A 24,868-nucleotide genomic window follows, 5' to 3' on the forward strand; every position below is an offset into this window, starting at 1 on the left:
GCAGCGCAGAAGCGCATACGCTGTCCCTCTCAAGTCGTCGCACATTCTATTTCTTTTCAAAAAAGTCGGTTCTCATCATGCGCTTGCGTGAGTTTTTGCTTCCCGGCTTTCGCCACCTGAACAGGCACACTGTCCGTTAGCCGTTTTTTGCAGGAAGCAGGGAGGAGGCAGCACCGTGGAAGGTCACCGGCGAGGCGTCCGTACCTCTCCTTTCCCCTTCCGTGCGATGGATGTAGCTGGGGAGGCTTCTCAACCCACGGAGCTGTGTCGCCGGCTAATTCATGACGCTAACCGCCACCGCCGGTGCCGAGTGCGACGTCGTGCTTGGCCACAGCCTAAATCACGGCACTTGATCAAGTTTAGGCGGGCATTTTGAAGCCAAAAAATGGAAGTTGCGCACGCCACGCAAACCCCACTACGGATACGGAGGCGCTGCGCCTGCGCGAGCGAGAACTGCCAGGCGACGATCACACTTCACTCCCTCCCTGCACGCCGCCGCGGCTATAAAATGCGGCGCCATCCCCCACCGGAACGATCACACTTCACTCTCTGCCTTCTCTTCCTCTCTAGCACTCTAGCACACGCATGCACATGATGAACTCGAGGGTGGCGATGGCTGCGTGGTGGGTTTGTGGACTCCTCCCGCTCCTGGCGATGGCCGCAGCCGCCGCGGACGGGGTGAAGGGGAACCCGGAGCCGCTGATCCGGCTGCCGACGGAGAACGGGCATGCCCCTGCCCCTGCGCCTGGCCCTGCCGCGTCAGCGCCGGGTGAAGAGGTGACGAAGTGGGCCGTGCTTGTTGCCGGCTCCTCCGGCTACGAGAACTACCGGCACCAGGTGAGAGTCCTCACTAATGCAGCTCGTATATCATTCATTGTATGAAACTTTTGATAGCGTCTGTGGTGTTGTTGACGCACGTACGAAGTACAGGCCGATGTGTGCCACGCGTACCAGATCCTGAAGAAGGGGGGACTCAAGGATGAGAACATAGTGGTTTTCATGTACGATGATATCGCCAACAGCCCTGAAAACCCAAGGCGTGGGGTCGTCATCAACCATCCCAAAGGCAAAGATGTTTACCATGGTGTTCCCAAGGTATTAGTACTACCTTACTGGATGTGTTCTCGTTAATTCAAACAGGACTGATGATCAACTTAACATGCATTGCATTGCAGGACTACACCGGTGAGCAGGTCACTGCTAAGAACTTGTATGCGGTTCTCCTGGGGAACAAAACCGCGGTCACCGGAGGGAGTAGGAAGGTGATAAACAGCAAGCCGAATGATCACATCTTCATCTACTACACGGATCATGGGGGCGCTGGTTCACTTGGTACATGCATATATACTTCAGCTATTTGTTTTGTAGTATAAACTTAGCTAAACTTATCAAGTTTTTATGTAGGTATGCCCAACGTGCCATTTGTTTATGCTGGCGACTTCATCAAAGTGTTACGGCAAAAGCATGCTTCCAAAAGCTATTCGAAAATGGTATTCATGCTTTCTTTTCCTTTTTCCCTTAAATAAAGATTATTGTTTTTGAATCTGAAACAGCATGTATGCTTTGAGTCTCATCTCTCATGAGAATTACCTCAATTTGGCAGATCATATATGTTGAAGCGTGTGAGAGTGGCAGCATCTTTGAGGGTTTAATGCCACAAGATCACAATATTTATGTTACAACAGCAGCAAATGCCCAAGAAAGTAGCTGGGCAGCATACTGCCCTGGGATGGAAACACCACCTCCTTCTGAATATAAGACCTGTTTAGGTGACGCATACAGTGTTTCTTGGATGGAAGACAGGTACGTAATAAGCATCAGCTGTAATATAGGTACAAGTTTGTATCAGTTACCCACAACCATGACGCTTGCTTGCTATTCTGAACGATTCGATCCTACTTAATTTGCAGTGAAACTCACAATCTAAAGAAGGAAAGCATCAAGCAGCAGTACGAGGTGGTGAAAGCGAGAACGGCACCCCGAAATGAGTCCAGTATAGGTTCGCATGTCATGGAGTATGGTGACAGGACTTTCAAGGATGAGATGCTTTTCCTCTATCAAGGTTTCGATCCTGCAAAGTCAAGCATCACCAAAAGGCAGCTGCTTATGCCCAGCCTGAAGGGTGCAATCAATCAAAGAGACGCCGATATTCTTTTCATGTGGAATAAGGTAACAAAACTCCCAGTTGTTTCTTGTCTAGTTCATCTTCTCTGTTCCTAATTTTCACGTGTTTTGTTTTGCCAAATTTGTCTTCTAATAATGCGTCTTGTTGCTTTCAGTATGAGCAGTTAGATGGGGGATCGGAAGAGAAGCTGAGGGCTCTCAGGAAGATCAGAGAAACCGTGTTCCACAGGAAGCATCTCGACAGCAGTATCGATTTCATCGGGAAGCTTGTCTTTGGATTCGAAAAGGGTCCTTCAGTGCTTGACGCTGCTAGAGGCTCTGGCCAGCCATTGGTCGACGATTGGGATTGTCTGAAGACGATGGTGAGTGTAACATTTCCATATTTAAAATCACATAAATATGCAACACCCTGCACTCTTTCTGCTTCCGGTTGAACTTACTCTGTAGTCTGTGCTGATGCCAACTGCCAGGTGCGAGTTTTCGAGTCCCAGTGCGGATCACTCACTCAGTACGGCATGAAGCACATGAGGGCGTTCGCCAACATATGCAACAATGGCGTCTCCGAGGCCGAGATGAAGGAGGCAAGCATCAGCGCTTGCGACGATTACGACATGGGGAAGTGGAGCCCGCTGGTTCGAGGGCACAGCGCCTGATCCGCTGCACTGCAGTACATGGGAGCAGTATCAAATGCTCCAGAGGTTCCTAGCTGGACCTCATATATGGTGTACATACATACATACATAATACATTGGTATACGTACAAGAAAACACCCAACAATGGCGCCCCATGTGGTGTTGGGTTAATCAGTAGTTTATGGTCGTGCTCGTGCCTTTGTAAGTCAAATTTGACTGCAATCAATTGAAAGGCAATGATTATTATGTAGCAAAAGTGTGTGAATGTCTTTGCATGACAGTGCCATCTTTTTTTGTGAGAATGGTTGACAGTGCCATCTGATTAGGTAATAATGAACAGGTCGGCCATTATTAGTGGGCCAAAATTGATGACCCGTCTGATTTGATACTGATCCTCCTACAGACAGCCCTACCAAGTGCTACATACAGTACTACGTAAGCTATCACTGCTAACAAGATGAGAATACAATGTTTGTGAATCTTCTTCGGACCATGCTAGTGTAGATCTGTAAGTTGTGCAGCACTGCTGCTCCCCATATTCAAGTTTCCAGTACATGACCAATGAATGAAAGGAAATCTAAAAAAGAGTGGTTGGAGTTGAACTTCCATGGATGTTCAGGACGAAGACATGAAGTATAGCATTTCTGACGAAGTCTTTCGAATTTACAGCGATCCAAGAATAGTAATAGGGATACAGACCACATACAAATGATCGTACAAGCAAAAAAGTAGAAGAACGTTAATAAGCAGGAATAGCCAGTACCAGTCTAAATACTTTTATTAACTGTAAACTTCTGTTTCTGGTTTTATTTTTTCCAATACCTTCTCAGCATCAATAAAGCCCCCTAAGGGACCCAACGGTGTATATTTTACTTGCCTCCAACTGTCAAGATGAAGAATATAAATAATTTGAGATGAAAGCTCAAAAAGAAATTTATATGGGAAAACATGCCATATTTAAATAAACAAGGGCATGATATTAATTAACTTCAGTACCTGGGTATAAATGGCAATGCCAGGCAGTGAAGATGGAGGTGATCAATACTATTAAATGGTGGCTGATGAAAACCAAATCTACAAGTAATAACAGAAAAGTATAACTGTTAACAACATATGATACTGCTTTCAAGCTGATCTACACCATGCCAGAACAAATGTATTTCTTTTAGTTTTAGCAATACCTATGTTCCTCAGATTTGGGAGCATCTCGACTGAGTAAATCTTTTCCCACCTTCACCATGTGACTAACTGCAAAGGAGTAAAATGTTATAGTTCACCAAGCATCCATGGTTGAACAAAATGACATGTAATAGCAAGCCAGTGTTACATGAAGCAAGAAGCTATGAGCACGAACCTAACTGGTGATCTTCGTTGGTTCTTTGGAGATTTTTTACAGTTGGTATATGCTCAACGGGTATGACAAGATAGTGCCTGCAAATGTTGCACAACAAGAATACTCTAACACAGATCTTCAAGATAAAAAGATGGTATGCACAAGCTGATCATAAATGATGGATCTTGTGGTGGTCAATGGAAGAACTGAATTCATATTGCTGCTAAGAGTAAAATCAAGGGATAAGCACTCAGGCATATCAAGGGCTTATCAAAGAGGCAGACAGCACAAAGAGCTCAACATCGCCTGTTATCCCTTTCACTGAGTAAATGTGAAACGTGTTTGACATGTTTGATAGATGTTATTAACCACCACACACATATTAATTATAGCAACTAACTGATCACGAAATGTAAACTATGCCATATTTTTTGTAGTTGTACAAATTTAATCAGAGAACTGAAATTGTACCTGTATACCATATGTCATCTATGTCACTACCTCGCAAGAGATTAAAACAAACACAAGGCTAACGCTACTCAAGAAGTGAATGATAACTTGCTAGGAAAGGCGGTGTTTCGGATAGATGTCCAGAAAAATATTGGTCTCAACGAACTATTACGTGTGAATACAGCACACACTAGGTTCTCAGCTGATTGACAAGAGCAGTCAAAAAATAGCTCTGGTAGTGAGTAGCAAGCATTGAAAGGAAACACCGACTACGTGCCATGATAAACAGCAACTGTGTGACCTGATAAACACCAACTACACGACAGTCTCTTAACACAATCAGAATACAAAGAATACATTATTTACACACACTTAGATAGCAAACAAATCAAGCAGCTGCAACTATAAGAGTATAAGACTACAAGAGTACCAACTTGCACTAGCAGGACAGATGAAGAACTAAATCTAAACACCAATTATCGTTATGCTCGCCAGTTGTTCGACGAAATGAACAAGAGCACTACTACGTCGACGAGGCATGCTTAATGCCACACCTAGACCAACGACAGCGACACGGCGCTGAAAGAACAGGCTACAACGGCCAGCAAGTACCTGAACGCCGACGGATTGATGTCCTGGAACGCCACGACCTTGTCATCCTGCGCACAAGAGCAGAAGGTCGCACGTTTAGCAAGCAAATCGACAGGTGCCGGAGTTCAGATCGGAGAAGGTGAGGGGACGGTGTACGGAACGGAGTAGAGGAGGACGGCGGTGGAAGCGGGGGCGCGGCGGCCGATGTCGCAGAAGACGCACCAGTCCGCCATCGGCGTCCGTCCCGCCCTCTTCGCAGCGGAGCCGCGGAAGCACAACGACTTCTTCATGGCCCCCCTCCCACCGGTTGCGGGATGGGTAGGTGGGAGGCAGTGGGGGCGACGCGGAATTGACCGATTCAGCGACGCGCCGGGACGCGGTGGCCGCGCTCGCTGATGCTTGCCGCCGTCGTCGAAGTCGTCGGAAGGGTGATTCCACGGCGCAGCCGACGCAACTGGTGGCTCTGGGAGAGGCCCAGTGTGGCAGCTCGTCGATTGGGTTGGGCTCTTAGAGTAAAGCTGGAAGCCCAACTACTAGTGCTGCACTGTAATTTCAGCTTTCTTTTTGTTTTGTGTCAAAAAAAAAAGTTTCTTTCTGTTTTTATTTTAAAGAGCCCATGCTCTCAATTAATCATACACCAGCATTACGACGACTAATTCACCACCAGAGCCCCAGGACACATGGGTTTCCTTCACATTTTTCCAGCGTCACTAGAATATTGTGGAGCGAGGTTACTACGACGATTCTTCACGGGCAGCTATTAATCGTAGTGTTCATTCTCAAAGTGGCCAGTTCAAAGGAGTTGTGCCAGTTTTGTCCAATCAATTTGTGCAACATTACTTACAAAATCGCCTTAAATTTCTCTCCGACGAGTTAAAGGTGATTTTGTCTAATATCATACCTGTTGAACAGTCAGCTTTGTTCCTGGATGATCGTAACTGATAATACTATAACAAGTTATTAGTGTCTTCATTTTCTGAAGAGAAATAAGGCCAAGCGCAATAAGTTTTGTGTTCACATATGGTTCAATGGCAGCCCGAAATAGAAAGAGGATTACGATCTGAACTACATATACAACCATAAGAACATGCTACAATGAGAAGAACCCCTTTAACCAGGCTTGTGGAGATGTTTAGGGTGAGGGGTTGCTAGAAGATAGCACCCACACCTATGTGAAAGAGCAAGTAGCAATGTTCCTTCATGTTGTGGGTTATAATCAGAGGTTTAGAGTGATTCACAACGCATTCCAGAGATCTGGTGAAATAATAATTCCAGTATTTCAAGTAAGTCTTGTGTGCGATTGGAGAGCTCAAAGGAGATATGATTAAGGACCTACTACTCAAACTCCCACGAAGATATGCATGACCTGTAGATGGTGTCCATATTTCAAGGTGCACACTACTAGAGTACATGTTAATTATTTACATGCCACGGCATGATTGTATTATTATGATCCATAACTTTTTTCATGCCATCACATGATTGTATTGGTGCAACAAATGGTACTCATGCGACTTCTAGAGTCTGAGGTCAGAGGTTCTAACATACAGGGGTAGTAAGCATTACACAAGGCATAATGTGCTTGCTAGTTGTTGTTGATTTTGATATCAAGTTGACATATGTGTTAATTGGTTGGGAAGGATCAACCCATGATATGCTAACATTCTTGCTGATAACATGACTCGACCTGATGGGATCAATATCCATGATGGTAAGTTCTACCTAGGAGATGTTGGATATGCATATCGGACTGAGGTTCTTCTATCCTTTAGGAAAACGAGGTACCATCTTGGTGAGTTCTCTTATATGAACTATACTAAGAGTGCCGCTAAATTATTCAAGCTGAGACACTCTAGCTTTAGAGCTATGGTTGATAGGGCATTTGATGCTTTGAAGAATATATTTAAGATCCTAGATCATAAGGCATTCCACATCTTGCCCATCCAAGTTAAACTTGTTTTGCATCTTGAATTCTTTATAACTGGATTTTAGACTGGAGGTTTGATGAGTAGGATGAGTATGTGCCGGAGAAGGATGATGTGGCAGCTCATAATATTGGTTCCAGCTATAGCATGGAGGCACATGGCAATGAAGCTTGGAAGAACAAAAGGATTAAAGTGGGATGAGGCAATGTGGGCTAATGAAGGTATCATAATGATTTGAAGAAGAAGACCACGATGAGGATGGTGAACTCCCCCTTGTTGAACTCCCTTTATCCATAAGACTGTTAATTTTGTACTGCCATTTGTTAGTAGATACAATGAACTGTCATTATTTTAGTATTTATAGGACATACATGATGTTAATTTGGCACTATCTGTCCAAGCAGTACTGTATGGTAAGGTCACCACTAGTAAAAATGGATGATCACAACTTTAGGCTGGGAGCAATCAAACGCCATGTAATTGCATCTTCACAACCATAACCCTGAAGTGTTGCCAACCAAACACCATGTACCAAACTATCTCATGATGCAATCCGGATAGACAAAGAAAATACAAAACATGGTTTAAAGCATGTATTACTTCAGCCAAGTTCAACCAAGTCATAAGTGCAAGTGGTCAAAATGACTGCATGTGACACTCCCTAAGAGTATATGTGAGTTGTGTGTTTGCACCAAAGCGGAGAGAAGTGATACGTCCATTTTGCATCATATTTTTCTACTGTTATTTATGATGTTTTTGGCCACTATAATACTTTGTAGTACCATTCTAATGTCTTTTCTCTCTTAATTTGTAAGATTTACATGAAGAGGGAGATTGCTGGCAGCTGGAATTCTGGGCCTGAAAAAGCTATGTTAGATATACCTATTATGCACATCTCCAAATAAGCTGAAATTTCACGGAGAATTATTTTGAAATATATAAAATATACTGGAAGAAAGAAATACCAGAGGAGGCCACCCAGGAGGCCACCCAGGTGCCCACGAGGCACCAGGGTGCGCCCTATTAGATAGGTGTTTTAGGGTTTGTGGCACACCTCCAACGTGGGGTGGCCTTTGCATTATATAGAGAGTACATAATGATGTACAACATAATTACAGGTGGGGACTCTAATACATGTACAAAGGCCCAGTATATACAGAATCTAACACCCTCCCTCAATCTTAACCGAGCTCTGAAGAATTCACCAGGTTGAGATTGCGCCTACAGCCTTCAAACTGAGGTAGAGGCAGCGGCTTCGTGAAGATGTCAGCAAGTTGATCCTTCGAGGGGATGAACTTGATAAGAAGCAGTTTCTGAGCAACACGTTCCTTGACAAAATGGTAATCAACTTCGATGTGTTTAGTTCGAGCATGAAAGACTGGATTTGAAGACAAATACGTAGCACCGATGTTATCACACCAAAGGACCAGCGGCTGCTTCTGAGAGATCCTCAACTCTTGGAGCAAAGACTGTATCCAAATAAGCTCAACTATGGCATTTGCAACTGCTTTGTACTCAGCTTCAGTGCTACTGCGGAACACTGTTGCTTGTTTACGAGCACTCCATGCGATCAAGTTAGAACCAAGGAACACTGCATATCCCCCCGTTGATCGTCTGTCATCCGGACTCCCAGCCCAGTCTGCATCAGAGAACGCAGAGAGAACTCCAGAGGGCTCCAGTTGCAGGTGCAAGCCATAAGACGCAGTCAACCGAATATAGCGCAAGATGCGCTTAACCGCAGTCCAGTGAGAATCTCGAGGCGCATGAAGAAACTGACAAACACGGTTGACAGCATAAGAGACATCAGGATGGGTTATAGTCAAGTACTACAAGCCACCAACAATACTGCGATACTCAGTAGCCTCATCAGCGGATAGAAGAGAACCATCGAGAGCAGAGAGTGTGTCAGTAGAGGACATAGGTGTAGTAATCGTCTTGCACTGTAGCATACCGGCCCGTCGAAGAATATCAAGAGAGTACTTCTGTTGAGTAAGTGTCAAACCAGAACCAGAGTGCAAGACCTCCAGCCCAAGGAAATAGTGAAGCTTCCCAAGATCCTTAACAGCAAAATCACCACTCAGAGCAGAAACCAAGCGATCCACAACATAGTCCGAGGAGCTGACAAGAATGATATCATCAACGTAGACCAACAGATACATAGTAACTGTAGGACGCTGAAGAAGAAACAGCGAGGTGTCAGCCATAGAGGGAACAAACCCATGAGCCCAAAGAGTGGTGCCAAGACGTGCATGCCAAGCACGCGGAGCCTGCTTCAGACCATAGAGTGCCTTAACAAGACGCCACATATGCCGCAGACGAGCTGGATCAACAAAACCAGGAGGCTGATGCATGTAGACCTCCTCCTCAAGGACACCATGAGGAAAGGCATTCTGAACATCAAGCTGACGAAGGGACCATCAGCGAGTAATAGCTAGTGAGAGCAGAAGCCGGATAGTGGTGGGTTTGACCACCAGACTGAAGGTGTCCTCATAATCAAGGCCATGGCGCTGTTTGAAGCCTTTAGCAACCAGTCTAGCCTTGTATCTCTCGATAGAGCCATCGGCATGTTTCTTTACCTTGAAAACCCACTTGGAATCAATTATGTTGACACCAGCCTTGGGAGGAACCAAACACCACGTGTCATTCTTGAGAAGAGCCTGGTATTCTTGTTCCATTGCAGTTCGCCAGTGAGGGATACTCATAGCAGCCTGAAAGTGCCGTGGCTCAGCAGTAGGATCCGACTGTGCCTGCGCCATGCAAGTCGCTAGCCAGGCAACCGTGCCATCCATGCGCTTCTTAGGAAGAAACAACCCACTCTTGATGCGTGTATGAGGACGCAATACAGGGGGCGGAGCAGGTGGCGAAGAGAGCGCAGCGTCCATCATGACAGAAGTTGACGGTGAGGACACGGTCGGAGGCGTTGACAGTGTCAACACAGCAGGCACTGGAGGGCGACGCCGGCCCAGGCGAGGTGGGCGACGAATGCCACGCGGGCGACACGGACGGCTGAGGGCTTCCAGGCGGGGACGGCCCAGGCGTCGGGGCTGGTGACGCGGGTGAAAGCGAGCCGGCCCACTGGGCCAGGACGTGGTCGCACGGCGCAAGCGGCTGCTAGGCCAGAGCGCTGGCGAGCGGCGCGGAGGCCGAGGGCTCGGGTGGGCACGTTGCATGGGGCATGCAGGGAGCCGACCGATCGACGTAAGCGGGCGGGGACGAGGGAGTCGGAGGATCAACCTCGTCCAGGAGCTCCAGACGTGCACATCTCCCAATACCTGCACCATGGTTAGAAAACAAAGAGGGCGAATGTGCAGCATCTACAAATTGATCAGGCAATATAGTGGATGGGTGCACAGGCGGTGGGGAACTAGTGGCAGGTGGGGGGAGAGCAGAAAAGGGAAAAACATGCTCATCAAAGACAACATCTCATGAGATATACACACGGTTAGACGGGACATGAAGGCACTTATACCCTTTATGAACAGAACTGTACCCAAGAAAGACATATTTTTTGAACGGAACTCAAGCTTGTGATCAGTATAAGGACGGAGATGCAGCCAGCACGCACAACTGAACACTTTAAGAAACGTGTAATCAGGAATCTGACCAAGCAAGAGTTCAAGTGGAGTTTTCATATGAAGGAGCCGCGGAGGAAGCCTATTTATGAGGAAGCAGGCTGTAGTAAAGGCATCACTCCAAAAACGAAACGGGACAGATGCATGAGCTAGCAAGGTTAACCCGGTTTCAACAATATGACGATGCTTACATTGAGCTGAACCATTCTACTGGTGTGTATGTGGGCAAGACACATGATGAGCGATTCCAAGTTTTTCGAAGAAAGTACTAAGATTGCGGTACTCAACCCCCCCAATCCAACTGTACATGAATGGTTTTATGATTAAGGAGACGCTCAACATGTGCTTGAAATTTTAAAAACACATCAAACACATCCGACTTGCACTTAAGAAGATAAATCATGGCGGTGGAGGACATGGCGAACAATGGGTGATGCTGGGTGACCAAGGCGAGAGTGCCACTGTGAAGGAGACACACGAACACCACTGAAGACTTGGAATGCAGCAGCAGGAGCGGGGACGGCAGTGGGCACATCAAGAGCATATAAGCCATGGCGGTAGAAACCTCTAAGTATGTTCCTCGTAGCACGATCCTTAACAAAGAGATGAAACAGGTTAAATTCACAGAAAACGTTATTATCCTGTGTAAGTTTAGGAACAGAGAGTAAGTTACGTGCAACTGTGGGAAAACGAAGAATATTTCTAAGATGCAATGTCCTAGAAGTGTTTGTGAGAAGTGATGCCTGACCAACATGCGAGATGGGCATACCTGCCCCATTAGTTGTGTGAACCTTGTCATGCCCACGGTAGGGCTACTGAACTATAAGCTTGCCCAGTTCGTTCGTGACATGAGCTGTAGCTCAAGTATCCATGTACCAAGAAGGATCAACATGATATGAGGGCGTGTGCCCCTGTTGCGCCATGTTAACTTGACGATCGTTGCCCTTGTCGTTGTTGCCGAGGCCGAGGAAGTCGGTCTTGAAACGGCGATGACAGCGGGAGGCGACATGGCGCGGCAGGCCATAGAGCTGGCACGGCTGGGCCGCACCACAGGCAGTATAGCAGGCGCAGGCACGGCTATCAACGACGACCACCGAGGCGCCAGGGCGTGGTGCCTGCTGCTGGGCAGGGGGCGCGCCACCGGATTTCCCCCCGGGGGAGGGAGCTGCAGGGGGACCATGGCCGCCTCCTTTGCCGCGATACACGATGTTGACAGAGGAGTCGGCGGAGACGTCAGGGCGGCGTGATACGTCTCCAACGTATCTATAATTTTTGATTGTTCCATGCTATTATATTATCTGTTTTGGATGTTTAATGGGCTTTAATATGCTCTTTTATATTATTTTTGGGACTAACCTATTAACCGGAGACCCAGTGCCAGTTTTTGTTTTTTTTTTGCCTATTTTAGAGTTTTGCAGAAAAGGAATACCAAACGGAGTCCGAACGGAATGAAACCTTCGCGATGATCTTTCTTGAACCGAAAGCAATCCAGAAGACTTGGAGTCGAAGTCAGAAACTCCACGAGGAAGCCACGAGGCAGGAGGACGCGCCCAGGGGGGGTAGGCGTGCCCCCCACCCTCGTGGGCCCCTCGTAGCTCCACCGACGTACTTCTTTCGCCTATATATACTCTTATACCCTAGAAACATCAGGGGGAGCCACGAAACCGCTTTTCCACCGCCGCAACCTTCTGTACCAGTGAGATCCCATCTTGGGGCCTTTTCCGGCGATCTGCCAGAGGGGGAATCGATCACGAAGGGCTTCTACATCAACACCATTGCCTCTCCGATGATGCATGAGTAGTTTACCACAGACCTTCGAGTCCATAGTTATTAGCTAGATGGCTTCTTCTCTCTCTTTGATTCTCAATACAAAGTTCTCCTCGATGTTCTTGGAGATCTATTTGATGTAATACTCTTTTGCAGTGTGTTTGCCGAGACCCGATGAATTGTGGATTTATGAACAAGATTATCTATGAATATTATTTGGTTCTTCTCTGAATTCTTATATGCATGATTTGATATCTTTGCAAGTCTCTTCGAATTATCAGTTTAGTTTGGCCTACTAGGTTGATCTTTCTTGCAATGGGAGAAGTGCTTAGCTTTGGGATCAATCTTGCGGTGTCCTTTCCCAGTGACAGTAGGGGCAGCAAGGCACGTATTGTATTGTTGCCATCGAGGATAAAAAGATGGGGTTTATATCATATTGCTTGAGTTTATCCCTCTACATCATGTAATCTTGCTTAATGCGTTACTCCGTTCTTATGAACTTAATGCTCTAGATGCATTCTGGATAGCGGTCGATGTGTGGAGAAATAGTAGTAGATGCAGAATCGTTTCGGTCTACTTGACACGGACATGATGCCTATATTCATGATCATTGCCTTAGATATCTTCATAACTATGCGCTTTTCTATCAATTGCTCGGCAGTAATTTGTTCACGCACCGTAATACATGCTATCTTGAGAGAAGCCACTAGTGAAACCTATGGCCCCCGGGTCTCTTACCTATTATAATGCATCTCTTTTATTTACATCGCATCTCGTTTACTATTTTGCAATCTTTACTTTCCAATCTACACAACAAAAATACCAAAAATATTTACTTTACTCTCTCTATTAGATCTCACTTTTGCGAGTGACCGTGAAGGGATTGACAACCCCTTTGTCGCGTTGGTTGCAAGGTTCTTGATTATTTGTGCAGGTACTAGGTGACTTGTGCGTTGTGTCCTACTGGATTGATACCTTGGTTCTCAAAACTGAGGGAAATACTTACGCTACTTTGCTGCATCACCCTTTCCTCTTCAAGGGAAATCCAACGCATGCTCAAGAGGTAGCAAGAAGGATTTATGGCGCCATTGCCGGGGAGATCTACGCCAAGTCAAGACATACCAAGTACCCATCATAAACTCTTCTCCCTCGCATTACATTATTTGCCATTTGCCTCTCGTTTTCCTCTCCCCCACTTCTAAAACCACTACTGCAGGATGCTGCTAACGCGACACTACGATCAGAGACCCTTCGAGAAACTGTGTGCGATGCAGTAATCGCAAACGGTGGTGTATGAAAACCGTCAAAAAAGGTGCAAAACATTTGCGATGGAGGATGCATCAAACACGGTTCAGATTTTAGTTGCGTGTGCAATTCAGGCCACACGGTTAACCCGCTCGAACTGTTGTGATGAGGCAGAACAATAGAAACGGGCAGCCATATCAATGTGTGTGCGATATACGGCATACAGTTCGCTCCAATGAACTGTTTGCTATTAGGGAGTGCAACATAAACGGTTAGCCACATCAAGGTGTGTGTGATATAGGGCATACGGTTCACGCGGATGAACTGTTTTCGATTAGCGAACGCAACAGAAATGGTTCAACTTAACAAGATGTGTGTGATATGTGGCAAACAACCGACTCGGATGAACTGTTTGCGATGAGAGTTTACAACACAGACGGTTAATACAGTTAGTTCGTGTGCGATTCTGTGTGTACAAAAAACTTTGAAAAATGCAAACTAGTTGCTTGCGGTGGCTAGGAGTATCGCACACGATGCATCTGTGAGTACTCGTGTGCGATGATTAGTAAGTTACACATGCATTTCCTTATGTTAACACTTGTGTGATAAATAATACGTGGCAAAGGCTAAGGTATTCGGGTTGTGTGTGTGCTCCACTTAGTCTTCCCGTGCTCTAGCGAATGCTTCCCGCGCTCCACATGGGTGAATTGTAAAATCCACGCCCATTCCCTCACCGGTTTCCCGCCACCAGCTAACGGCTTGCTGCATATAACCCAGGCGGCAACGCACCGCCGCGACACTCTGCGAAGATCTAGTCCTCACCCATCTACCATTAGTTATTCCAAGCATGCCAGGCAACGACCAAAGCTTCGACGTCGATGCCTACCTGGTTACATCTTCAGCGAGGAGAACGAGCCGGAGCAGGTCGAGGAGCAAGAGCTTCATCGGCCGGTGCAGGCACCATGGCCCATCGGCAGCAATATCGGCGTCGCAGTCCTTGGGAGCACAATCGACATATTGCAGAGGAGGTGTGATGAGCAGTTTGCCATCCACCATGCAAAAGATCCAGAGCTGCTCGGCGACATGATCGACGACCCACCCGAAGAACCGCCGTCACCAGTGCTCATCGAGAGCCTGATGCCCCGCAAGGAATGCGCACAGGACCTCTGCGATTCAGTCAAGACAAAGGCAGCCTGCGGCTTCATCATTGCCCGCGGCGACCGTGTCAACCTCGATCCCGATGATGTGGTGGCCAGGTTCGAGCACATCCTTGGTGGAGGTGACGTCCCCTACGAAGTAGAACATCGCCAACGTGATATCTTGAGGATGCAGGTGATCGACGGAATTTGCTACCAGGCCAGAGACATGGAAATGGAGCGGTTCTGCGGAGTTGTCATGCGCGTGATTGCATGCTGTCAAGCTCTTCTGGAAGAGGCCCAGCAGCCCCAAGAGCCTCCCATCAGCGCCAGCAGCTCCATAGGCGGAGGCGGGTCGGGACACTCGGAGTGAACGGCCGCAAGGGTGCTATGCCAATCATGGAGTCTGAGAAGACCATCGTCGGAAGGCCGCCAGCTCAGCCTTTTAGCTTATATTTTATTATAATTGTATGCATATGTAGGTCGTGAGTGTTCTGGGCCTTGCCGCATTTGGCATTTTAAATTATCCTGAATATGTAAGACAATTATTAAGAATTATTAACAGTTGCCATTGTAACTTTGCCTCAACGGCGAGCAGAGCGCGCGCAGGGATGCCAGAGCGGAGCGTGCCGCGGCCGCCTCAACGGCGAGCAACCACGTGGTCAACCTTCTGCCATCAATAAATTTTGACCTTGTTTTTCGTCACATTGTTGATTACAACGCAATAAGTAATTGCAAATATGTTCACACCTCTCAAACTAATACGTGTTCACACTTAGCACCGGGCTATAAAAACTACCCACTCGAAAATTACTTCACAGTTCCTCTCCTCATCACCCACAAAACTGGTTTTCTCTGTTAAGTCGTTCCGCCATGACCGGTAGGTGGAGTTTAGGGTGGACATATAACCAGGTAGCAAAGACCAAGACCGCGAAAACACTAGAGAGGTCCCGCCGCGAAGCCGCAGCCGCAGCAGAGATGTCCAGGCGCGCCGCAGAGCCCTCGAACGATCTCTCACGGGCACGCGAGGGCTCTCACAAGCGCATTCGCGGCATCGGCCATCGCGACGAGCCGGTGTTCCTGAAGTCCTTCACTAGCGACGACGGCATTCTCGCTGGCGTCACTACGCAGTAGGAGCTGGTTGACGACTTGATGAAGCTGCTCGTGATGCCTCGGTTGACAAGGTGACCGGCCTCGTTGAGCAACTCATGGATGACAATGCGAAGCTCCTCAAGTTGGTCGCCGAGAAGGAGGAGGAGGCCGCCGGATGGAAGATGCTGCATGAGCAGAGCAGTTCCTCGGAGATGACGCTGAAAGCGGTCGTCGAGGAACTTATGGGTGGCTTGAGGAAGCTCCGGATCGAGCGCGAGCAGGAGGTGGAGGAATCCGTGGCTGCTTTCAAGCAAAGTCGTGAGGAATTGAAGAAGGGGCTGGAGGATTTCGCCGCCCGGCGATCCATCGACGAGTAGAGACAGTAGCGACCCAGATCGTTGTCTGCAATTTCCTTCTTCTCTTGCCCCCGTGTCTTCAGGGCTTTGCCGCATGTGGCATTTTGAATTATCCGGAATATGTAAGACAATTATTATGTGTGCCATTGTAAATTTGTCATCGTATTATCCGTTGCCATTTTATTTGTGGTTGTATTATCCGTTGCCCTATGTGGCAATTTAAATTAGGGCGGAATACTAGTTGAAAACACGAACAAAGCAAATGCTGCCATGGGATCACAAGCAAACACCCTCCGTCCAGGTGCTTTAATTAACCCATTAATGGAGGAGTTGTGAGCGAGGCGGGCGGCGGCTGGTGCATGAAGGTCAAAGAGCTCGCTTCCCAGTGAGCATGGGCGGCCTTGCTGCTCGCACGTGTCCCATCGAGCCTGCGAGGTGGACAGGATACACGCGTCCCGTCGAGCCTGTGGGTCGGACTGCTTGCACGCGTCCCGTCGAAGCAGCACGACGGACTTCTCGCGCCCATCCCATCTAATCAAACAGTTGCACGCACGCCACCGAGTATGGTTAAATTTCGACACGGTAAATATAATACAACCGTTTGCGATATTAACGTGTCAGTTTTTTTTCAAAAAGTACTTCGTTGGCTACTAATGTGTGCGCCTCTTCTCAAACTGGACGATTTTTCTTACCACGGCATATATGTGCCATGTCATGAAACCATGCCAAGTTTCATGTTTTTTGGGTGACTTTTTTATTTACTGGGATTTAAAAACCGAGATTCTCATTGTTTCAGGACGACGACAAGTTTGTAATTCATTCTCATTCCTTAAACGAGACCTAAACATGCACGCAATGACACATGTACGATTTCCCACCCACTTTGCTTCACTGGAGCATGTGGTTGTAGTTCAAATTTGAATTATGGACTACATTAAATGCATAGAAAACTTAGTAATTAGTAATATATATATAAAATGGCCAAACGAACCCTGAACAGTTTCAAATTTCAGCCCGACACTTCTGTTATTCTATGTTTCCTGTACAAAACAAAGTTCAAGGTGAGAAGAGGCATCGATTATCGTTTCGCCCACAAGAGGGGCATGTTTCCCTACCGGAACCACGAGGGTTGCGACAGGCTCCGGTTTGTAAAAGGCTTGTAATATAGCTTCGCCCAAATTGGACAATTATATATACCATGCAGTGACACCATACCAAGTTTCATGATTTCCTGGTGAGTTTTGGATTTACAGACATTTAAAAACCGAGATTCACAATGTTTGTGGCCAGGCCAGGACGGCGAGACGGTTGAATTCGTTCCCATTCGTTCCATGGGACCTAAACATGCACCCCAAGGAAACATGTACGTTTTTTCTAGCCATTTTGGTACACTGGAGCATGTATTTGTAGTTCGGATTTGAATGATGGACATTAAATGCCTAGAAAACTCAATTAATGAATAAAAAAGGTCAAACGAACCCTGAATAATTTCAAAGTTCAACTCGAATCTCTAGTTGTTCCGTGTCGCGTGTAGAAGAAAATACGAGGCTAGAAGTGGGAGTGATTATTATTTGGCCCACAAGGGGACACATTTCCCTATCGAAACCACAAGGGTTCTTGCGACAGGCTCCGGTTTGTAAGAGGTTTGTAATAAAGCTTGGCCCAAATTGGCAATGTTTTTACCACGACATATATGTGCCATGACATGACACCTTGCTACCTTTGATGACTTTCTGGTGAGTTTAGGATTTATGGGGACTTAAAAACCAAGATTCGAAATGTTTGAGGAAGAGCCATGACACCGGTACGGTTGTAATTCGTTCCCATTCCTAGCATGAGACCTAATGCACCCAAGGACACATGTACAATTTTTCTAGCCATTTGGTGGACTGGAGCATGTATTTGTAGTTCAGATTTGAATCATGGACATTAAATGCCTAGGAAACTCAATTAGTGTATCAAAAGGCCAAACGAACCCTGAATAAGTTTAAATTTCAGCACAAATATCCTGTGGTTCCATGTTGCCCGTGGAAGAAAATACAAGGCAAAAAGAGGTAGTGATTATGTTTCACCCACAAGGGGAACATGTTTCCCTATCAGAACCATGAGGCTTCTTTGAGAGAAGCTCCAGTTTTTGTAAGAGGTTTGTAATAAAGCTTGGCCCAAATTGGACAATGTTTTTACCACGACATATATGTGCCATGACGTGACACCATACCACCTTTGATGACTTTCTGGTGAGTTTAGGATTTATGGGGACTTAAAAACCGAGATTCGAAATGTTTGAGTGCGAGCCATGACACCAGTACGGTTGTAATTCGTTCCCATTCCTGGCATGGGACCAAAACATGCACCCAAGGACACATGTATAATTTTTCTAGCCATTTTGGTGAACTGGAGCATGTATTTGTAGTTCAGATTTGAATTATGGACATTAAATGCCTAGGAAACTCAATTGGTGTATAAAAAGGCCAAACGTATCCTGAATAAGTTTAAATTTCAGCACGGATATCCTATCATTCCATGTTGCCCGTAGAAGAAAATACAAGGTGAAAAGAGGCAGTGCTTACGTTTCGCCCACAAGGGGGACACGTTTCCCTATCGGAACCAGGAGGCTTCTTTGAGAGAAGCTCCGGTTTGTAAGAGGCTTGTAATAAAACTTGCGCCACAATGGACGAAAAAAATTCCTCGACATATAAGTGCGATGTCGTGACACCATGGCAGGTTTCATGATTTTCAGCTTAGTTTTGGATTTACGGGGATTTAAAAACCGAGATTCTTCTCACGAAATATTTTCAAATAGCACATGGTTCACTCACGAAAGCCGATATTCAATGAAAACTTCGTGGAAACCATATTTTAAAGTTTCATAAAAATCCGAAAAAATGTGGGATGTTAAGGAGGTGATGTTTTATTGCGACACAAAATTTCAAGTTGAAAAACATTACGAGATGTGAGCTATGAGAAAGACAAATTCCACCCTGAATAGTGACATTACTATTCGGCACTATTCAACACTGATTTTGTCTTTTTCATAGCTCACATCTCTTAATGTGTTTCAACTTGAATTTTTCTGTGCCAATAAAACATCATCGTCTTAACATCCGCATTTTTTTGAATTTTTTTAAACTTCAAAACATCTTTTTCTGGTGGTTTTCACCGGTTTCCATTGAATATTGGTTTCCGTATGATATCCCCCCCGCTGCGTGCGTGATCTGAGTCCTGCGTTCTGACTGGCCAGAACCCAAACCCCACGGATCGTACGTGTGCACCGTTGGATGCTCCCAGATCGAACGGCAACCCTGAGCCCTTTCGACGGCACATGTAGTACATGGGTAAGCACTGTGCGCATGCGTTGTGTAGCTCACGCTTCCTTTTCTACTAGGTTTTCACTCAAAACAGGCTACCGTTTCTCGCCACTCCTCTCATTGGTTTCCCGCCTCTTCTCCCAGATATGCATGATGTAGATGTTCGTTTAATTCTTATAGTTCATCTCATGGGGTATAATATCTAAACCGTGTGCGATACAAATGCGATGTGAATCACCACGACTGTGCAAGTGCGAGCAAATTAAGGTGGAGGTACTGGCTCAACCGTGTGCGATGCATGTGCGCTGAAATCACCACGACCGTGCAAGCGCGAGCAAAGGGTGGAGGTACTGGCTTAACCGTGTGCGATGCAAGTGCGCTGTAAAACCACCACCTGTGGAAGCTAAAGGCGGGTAAGTTTATTTGGAAATTAGGACGAACCGTGTGCGATAGACCAGCTAGCTAGAAATATAAAAAACAAACTACCCGCCTTGAGCATTGCAAAAATCGGCGGATCCGCGCCACTTTTCCTTATTATCATACACGCATATTGTTATTGGACCGTGCGCGATCTTGGGCACTCCCGCCCCGCATCAATTCCTTTACCCAAATTTTAGTAGCCGCCGTACTTCAACCGTTGCCCACACTCCTCCAGCACCGACCTTATAGTAAAATTTTAGCAGCCGAGGCAGTTGAACCGTCGCCCTCCCTCGTCCACCATCATCTCCACCTACCATTACTAAAATTTTCAGTAGCCGCGGCGTATCCTCAAATACCACCCCCCTCCACAGTCCCCCACCCGCCCCCTCCCCCTTCGAACCCTAGCTCACGGCCGGCGGCGGAGCCGCCGCCAACCCTGCCGGTCTGCCCGTTCCTCCTAGCCTAGATAATAAAGTTCAGGTTATCCGGTGATTCCCATACTGTCGCCCCACTCCCCTGAGTTTTTAGATGAGGCCTGCGGTGTCCCTCCCCGCCAGATCCACATCCCCTACTCCAGAATGCCGCAGCCTAAGCTCGACCATGTATCCCGGGGAGCCCGACGAGCGTTCGGCCAAGAAGAGGTTTATCATGGCCTCTCCGGTGGACGTTGGCGAGGTGGCCGTCGTTCGCCCCGACCTGTCGATGCCGGAGCAACACGTCGCCGCGGAAGCCGACGAAGATGTTTACTACGTTGCCATGCCGAAGGCTTCATGTCAGCGGGCTAGCGTATTACTGTATCTCGGGAAAGCTGGCTACGACATCAAGCTCGTCCACACCGACGGCTTCACGCGGGTGATACGTCCATTTTGCATCATGCTTTTTTATCGATATTTATTGCATTATGGGCTGTTATTACACATTATGTCACAATACTTATGCCCATTCTCCCTTATTTTACAAGGTTTACATAAGGAGGGAGAATGCCGGCAGCTGGAATTCTGGGCTGAAAAAGGAGCAAGTATTAGAGACCTATTCTGCACAACTCCAAAAGTCCTGAAACTCCACGAAAGTTATTTTTGGAAATAATAAAAAATATTGAGCGGAAGAAATACCAGAGGGGGCCCACACCCTGGCCACGAGGGTGGGGGGCGCGCCCCCTGCCTCGTGGGCCCCCTGTTGGCCCTCCGGTGCCCATCTTCTGCTATATGAAGTCTTTCGTCCGAAGAAAAATCATAAGAAAGCTTTCGGGACGAGACTCCGCCGCCACGAGGCGGAACCTTGGCGGAACCAATCTAGGGCTCTGGCGGAGCTGTTCTGCCGGGGACACTTCCCTCCGAGAGGGGGAAATCATCGCCATCGTCATCACCAATGCTCCTCTCATCGGGAGGGGGCCAATCTCCATCAACATCTTCACCAGCACCATCTCCTCTCAAACCCTAGTTCACCTCTTGTATCCAATTCCTGTCTCCAAGTCTGGGATTGGTACCTGTAGGTTGCTAGTAGTGTTGATTACTCCTTGTAGTTGATGCTAGTTGGTTTATTTGGTGGAAGATCATATGTTCAGATCCTATATGCATCTTAATACTCCTCTGATTATGAACATGAATATGCTTTGTGAGTAGTTACGTTTGTTCCTGAGGACATGGGAGAAGTCTCGCTATTAGTAGTCATGTGAATTTGGTATTCGCTCGATATTTTGATGAGATGTAGTATGTTGTCTCTCCTCTAGTGGTGTTATGTGAACGTTGACTACATGACACTTCACCATTATTTGGGCCTAGAGGAAGGCATTGGGAAGTAATAAGTAGATGATGGGTTGCTAGAGTGACAGAAGCATAAACCCTAGTTTATGCGTTGCTTCGTAAGGGGCTGATTTGGATCCATATGTTTCATGCTATGGTTAGGTCTACCTTAATACTTCTTTTGTAGTTGCGGATGCTTGCAATAGGGGTTAATCATAAGTGGGATGCCTGTCCAAGTAAGGACAGCACCCAAGCACCGGTCCACCCACATATCAAATTATCAAAGTACCGAACGCGAATCATATGAACATGATGAAAACTAGCTTGACGATAATTCCCATGTGTCCTCGCGAGCGCTTTTCTTTATATAAGAGTTTGTCCAGGCTTGTCCTTTGCTACAAAAAGGATTGGCCCACCTTGCTGCACTTTATTTACTTTTGTTACTTGTTGCTCGTTACAAATTATCTTATCACAAAACTATCTGTTACCTATAATTTCAGTGCTTGCAGAGAATACCTTGCTGAAAACCGCTTATCATTTCCTTCTGCCCCTCGTTGGGTTCGACACTCTTACTTATCGAAAGGACTACAATAGATCCCCTACACTTGTGGGTCATCAAGACTCTTTTCTGGCGCCGTTGCCGGGGAGTGAAGCGCCTTTGGTAGGTGGAATTTGGTAAGGAAAAATTTACATAGTGTGCTGAAATTTGTTGTCACTTGTTACTATGGAAAGTAATCGTCTGAGGGCTTGTTCGGGGTATCTTCACCCCGACCAGTAGAGCAAAGAGTTGCTCCTCAACCTACTGAACCTACTGAAAATGAAACTGTCTACTTTGAAATTCCTTCGGGTATGGTAGAAAAATTGCTAGCTAATCCTTTTGCAGGAGATGGAAGATTACATCCTGATGAGCACCTAATATATGTGGATGAAGTTTGTGGATTATTTAAGCTTGCAGGTATGACCGATGATGTTATCAAGAAGAAGGTCTTCCCTTTATCTTTGAAGGGAGATGCATTGACATGGTATAGGCTATGTGATGATATGGGATCATGGAACTACAAACGATTGAAATTGGAATTTCATCAGAAGTTTTATCCTATGCATATTGTTCATCGTGATCGTAATTATATATATAATTTTTGGCCTCGCGAAGGAGAAAGCATCGCTCAAGCTTGGGGGAGGATTAAGTCAATGTTATATTCATGCCCCAATCATGAGCTCTCAAGAGAAATGATTATTCAAAAATTTTATGCTCGGCTTTCTGATAACAATCGTACCATGCTCGATACTTCTTGTCCGGGCTCTTTTATGATGAAGACTATTGAATTCAAATGGGATTTATTGGAAAGAATTAAACGCAACTCTGAAGATTGGGATCTCGACGAAGGTAAGGAGTCAGGTATGACACCTAAGTTTGATTGTGTTAAATCCTTTATGGAGACCGATGTTTTCCGTAAATTTAGCACTAAATATGGACTTGACTCTGAGATGGTAGCTTCTTTCTGTGAATCTTTTGCTACTCATGTTGATCTCCCTAAGGAGAAGTGGTTTAAATATCATCCTCCCATAGAAGTAAAAGTAGCTGCACCTATTAAAGTTGAAGAAAAGACTATCACTTATAATGATCCTATTGTTCCTACTGCTTATGTTGAGAAACCACCTTTCCCTGTTAGAATAAAGGATCATGCTAAAGCTTCAACTGTGGTTCGTAAAAGCAATATTAGAACATATACACCTCCTGAGCAAGTTAAAGTTGAACCTAATATTGCTATTGTTAAAGATCTCTTGGCTGATAATATTGATGGGCATGTTATTTATTTCTGTGATGAAACTGCTAGAATTGCTAAACCTTGTGCTAAAGATAAACATAGACTTGTGGTAGGCATGCCTGTTATTTCTGTTAAAATAGGAGATCATTGTTATCATGGCTTATGTGACATGGGTGCTAGTGCTAGTGCAATACCTATTGACTTATACAAAGAAATTATGCATGATATTGCACCTACTGAGTTAGAAGATATTGATGTCACAATTAAACTTGCCAATAGAGATACTATTTCATCCATTGGAATTGTTAGAGATGTTGAAGTCTTGTGTGGGAAAACTAAATATCCTGCTAATTTTCTTGTTCTTGGTTCCCCACAAGATAGCTTTTGTCCCATTATATTTGGTAGACCCTTCTTAAACACTGTTAATGCTAGGATAGACTGCAAAAAGGATGTTGTTACCATTGGTCTAGGTGATATATCTCATGAGTTTAATTTTTCTAAATTTCGTAGACAACACCGTGAAGAGGAATTGCCTAGTAAAGATGAAATTATTGGTCTAGCTTCTATTGCCGTACCTCCTAGTGATCCTTTAGAACAATATTTGCTAGACCATGAAAATGATATGTTTATGAATGAAAGAAGGGAAATAGATGAAGTGTTCTTTAAACAGGGACCTATTCTGAAACATAACTTGCCTGTTGAAATCCTAGGGGATCCTCCTCCACCCAAGGGTGATCCCGTGTTTGAGCTTAAACCATTGTCTGATACTCTTAAATATGCTTATCTTGATGAAAAGAAGATATACCCTGTTATTATTAGTGCTAACCTTTCAGAGAAGGAGGAAGAAAAATTATTGAAAACTCTGAAGAAGCACCGTGCTGCTATTGGATATACTCTTGATGATCTTAAGGGCATTAGTCCCACTCTATGTCAACATAAAATAAATTTGGAGAAAGATGCCAAACCAGTTATTGATCACCAACGACGCCTGAATCCTAAGATGAGATAAGTGGTAAGAAAGGAAATACTAAAGCTCCTTGAGGCAGGTATAATCTATCCCGTTGCTGATAGTCAGTGGGTAAGTCCTGTCCATTGTGTCCCTAAGAAGGGAGGTATTACTGTCATTCCTAATGATAAAGATGAATTGATTACGCAAAGAATTATTACAGGTTATAGGATGGTAATTGATTTCCGCAAATTAAATAAAGCTACTAAAAAAGATCATTACCCCTTACCTTTTATTGATCAAATGCTAGAAAGATTATCCAAGCATACACACTTTTGCTTTCTAGATGGTTATTCTGGTTTCTCTCAAATACCTGTGTCAGCTGATGATCAAGCTAAGAGCACTTTTACTTGCCCTTTTGGTACTTTTGCTTATAGACGTATGCCTTTTGGTTTATGT

At 45.7% G+C, this 24,868-nt stretch overlaps 2 protein-coding genes across 2 annotated transcripts; one reads left to right on the forward strand and one right to left on the reverse strand.

The window, feature by feature from the left end:
• The first annotated feature begins 558 nt into the window (after positions 1-558).
• On the forward strand, positions 559-3,013 carry LOC109752674 (vacuolar-processing enzyme beta-isozyme 1-like). The gene is made up of 8 exons (XM_020311571.4): positions 559-837; positions 931-1,095; positions 1,176-1,332; positions 1,405-1,490; positions 1,604-1,803; positions 1,911-2,169; positions 2,280-2,486; positions 2,595-3,013. The coding sequence occupies exons 1-8, from the start codon at positions 586-588 to the stop codon at positions 2,775-2,777; spliced, it is 1,509 nt and encodes a 502-aa protein (XP_020167160.1). The 5' UTR covers positions 559-585; the 3' UTR covers positions 2,778-3,013.
• Positions 3,014-3,371: 358 nt separating this feature from the next.
• LOC109752675 (bifunctional adenosine 5'-phosphosulfate phosphorylase/adenylylsulfatase HINT4) lies at positions 3,372-5,620 on the reverse strand. The gene is made up of 6 exons (XM_020311572.3): positions 5,293-5,620; positions 5,153-5,199; positions 4,112-4,188; positions 3,939-4,005; positions 3,754-3,831; positions 3,372-3,640 (listed from the first exon to the last, which is right to left on the reverse strand). Exons 1-6 carry the CDS (start codon positions 5,419-5,421, stop codon positions 3,538-3,540), a joined length of 501 nt encoding a protein of 166 aa, XP_020167161.1. The 5' UTR covers positions 5,422-5,620; the 3' UTR covers positions 3,372-3,537.
• Positions 5,621-24,868: the final 19,248 nt, after the last annotated feature.

Source organism: Aegilops tauschii, chromosome 2 (assembly GCF_002575655.3).
Source record: "Aegilops tauschii subsp. strangulata cultivar AL8/78 chromosome 2, Aet v6.0, whole genome shotgun sequence".
In the NCBI taxonomy this organism is placed as follows: domain Eukaryota; kingdom Viridiplantae; phylum Streptophyta; class Magnoliopsida; order Poales; family Poaceae; genus Aegilops; species Aegilops tauschii.